The 1,246-nt window shown below is 36.7% G+C and overlaps 1 protein-coding gene across 1 annotated transcript in view; it reads right to left on the reverse strand.

Moving 5' to 3' along the window:
• Positions 1 to 1,246, reverse strand: part of LOC107553685 (receptor-type tyrosine-protein phosphatase epsilon-like) — a 21,025-nt gene that overhangs the window by 13,394 nt on the left and 6,385 nt on the right. The window contains exon 5 of the mRNA XM_016235981.1: positions 110 to 200. Within this exon, the coding sequence (XP_016091467.1) occupies positions 110 to 200 (91 nt within the window). The remainder of the gene's footprint in view (positions 1 to 109; positions 201 to 1,246) is intronic.

A 1,246-nucleotide genomic window follows, 5' to 3' on the forward strand; every position in this document is an offset into this window, starting at 1 on the left:
ATATATATATATATATATAATTTTTTTTTTTGGTGAGTTTTGTCTCAAGCCTTTGACAAAACATCAGCTAGAAGAAGAAAAGATGAAGAGAATGATAGAGAATTCTTACATGGTAAGATGTTTGGATATCTGTTCTTCTCCTTGTTTTCATCTTTATTGGCCTCTTCACATGTTCCTTGAGTCGAACCCCCTGGTAATGACTGTCAACGATACAAATTAAACATAAGCACATCTGATCTTGGATGCCAAATCGAATAAACCTTTATTTGGATTTGACACTGTCAGGGAATAACAGATGCTGTAAACTTTCTGCTTAATTAAAAGTATTTTGTACATTAAATTCAACTGACACTCATTGCAAACTGTGCGTACTCTTGTCTGTAGATCACGCACCTGAGACATTATTTGATTTCATTTAATTTGAATGCACTTGAATTGTTCCCTAACACATTCATTCCTACAGAATTGTGTATGCGAGCAAAACTGATCATGCTGTTCAAATTCCCACCAAACCTGGTGTTATTGCCTAAATTAATTATATTACTTGCACTTTATTCCTGTATGTATAGGTTATTGTTTAAACAGCAGATCCGCTTCCATTCTGACGTAAATAGTTTAAGTGGCCATTAAGATTGTTGAGCATAAACATGGTTTCCATGGGACAGAAAATTTGCAGGGTTCATTCTGTGTGTGTTCCTGAATCACGGGCCTGTGAGAGGAGCGAATCTTGAATCATGCGTCTAAAGCAGGAGAGAGGGGCTTTCTCGACTGACTCAATGCCTGATGACTCCTCAACATCTCAATTCCAGTAATTCTCAGTGGGAAATGCGAGCAGTTGAGCTGTCAGCGAATGTAGAAGGATATCTGCTGATCCATATGAATGTGTGTTTCTGCCAGTTAATAACAGCACCATATTGCACCATCAGCTTCTTTACAAAATAACAGTCTGCTACTAAACACACAGAAAAACCAGAACGACTGCTGAACTTTCAGCAGCATGAGTGATGTAATCAGCTTTTGCTGCAATTTTCAGATCATCGTGATTCGTGTTTTCATGGAAAATCAAGTAACTGATACTAATACCATCATATTAGTCTCTTAATATCAATTTGGTAACATTTTATTTTAAGAACCAATTCTCACTATTAACTAGCATGCATACTACCAGCATACTGACTGTTTATTAGTACTAATAAAGCACATATGTGACCCTGGACCACAAAACCTTAAGTTTTAAGTTGCTGGG

The sequence above is a fragment of the Sinocyclocheilus grahami genome, unplaced genomic scaffold, assembly GCF_001515645.1.
Source record: "Sinocyclocheilus grahami isolate Dianchi unplaced genomic scaffold, SAMN03320097.WGS_v1.1 scaffold477.1, whole genome shotgun sequence".
Classification (NCBI taxonomy): Eukaryota; Metazoa; Chordata; class Actinopteri; order Cypriniformes; family Cyprinidae; genus Sinocyclocheilus; species Sinocyclocheilus grahami.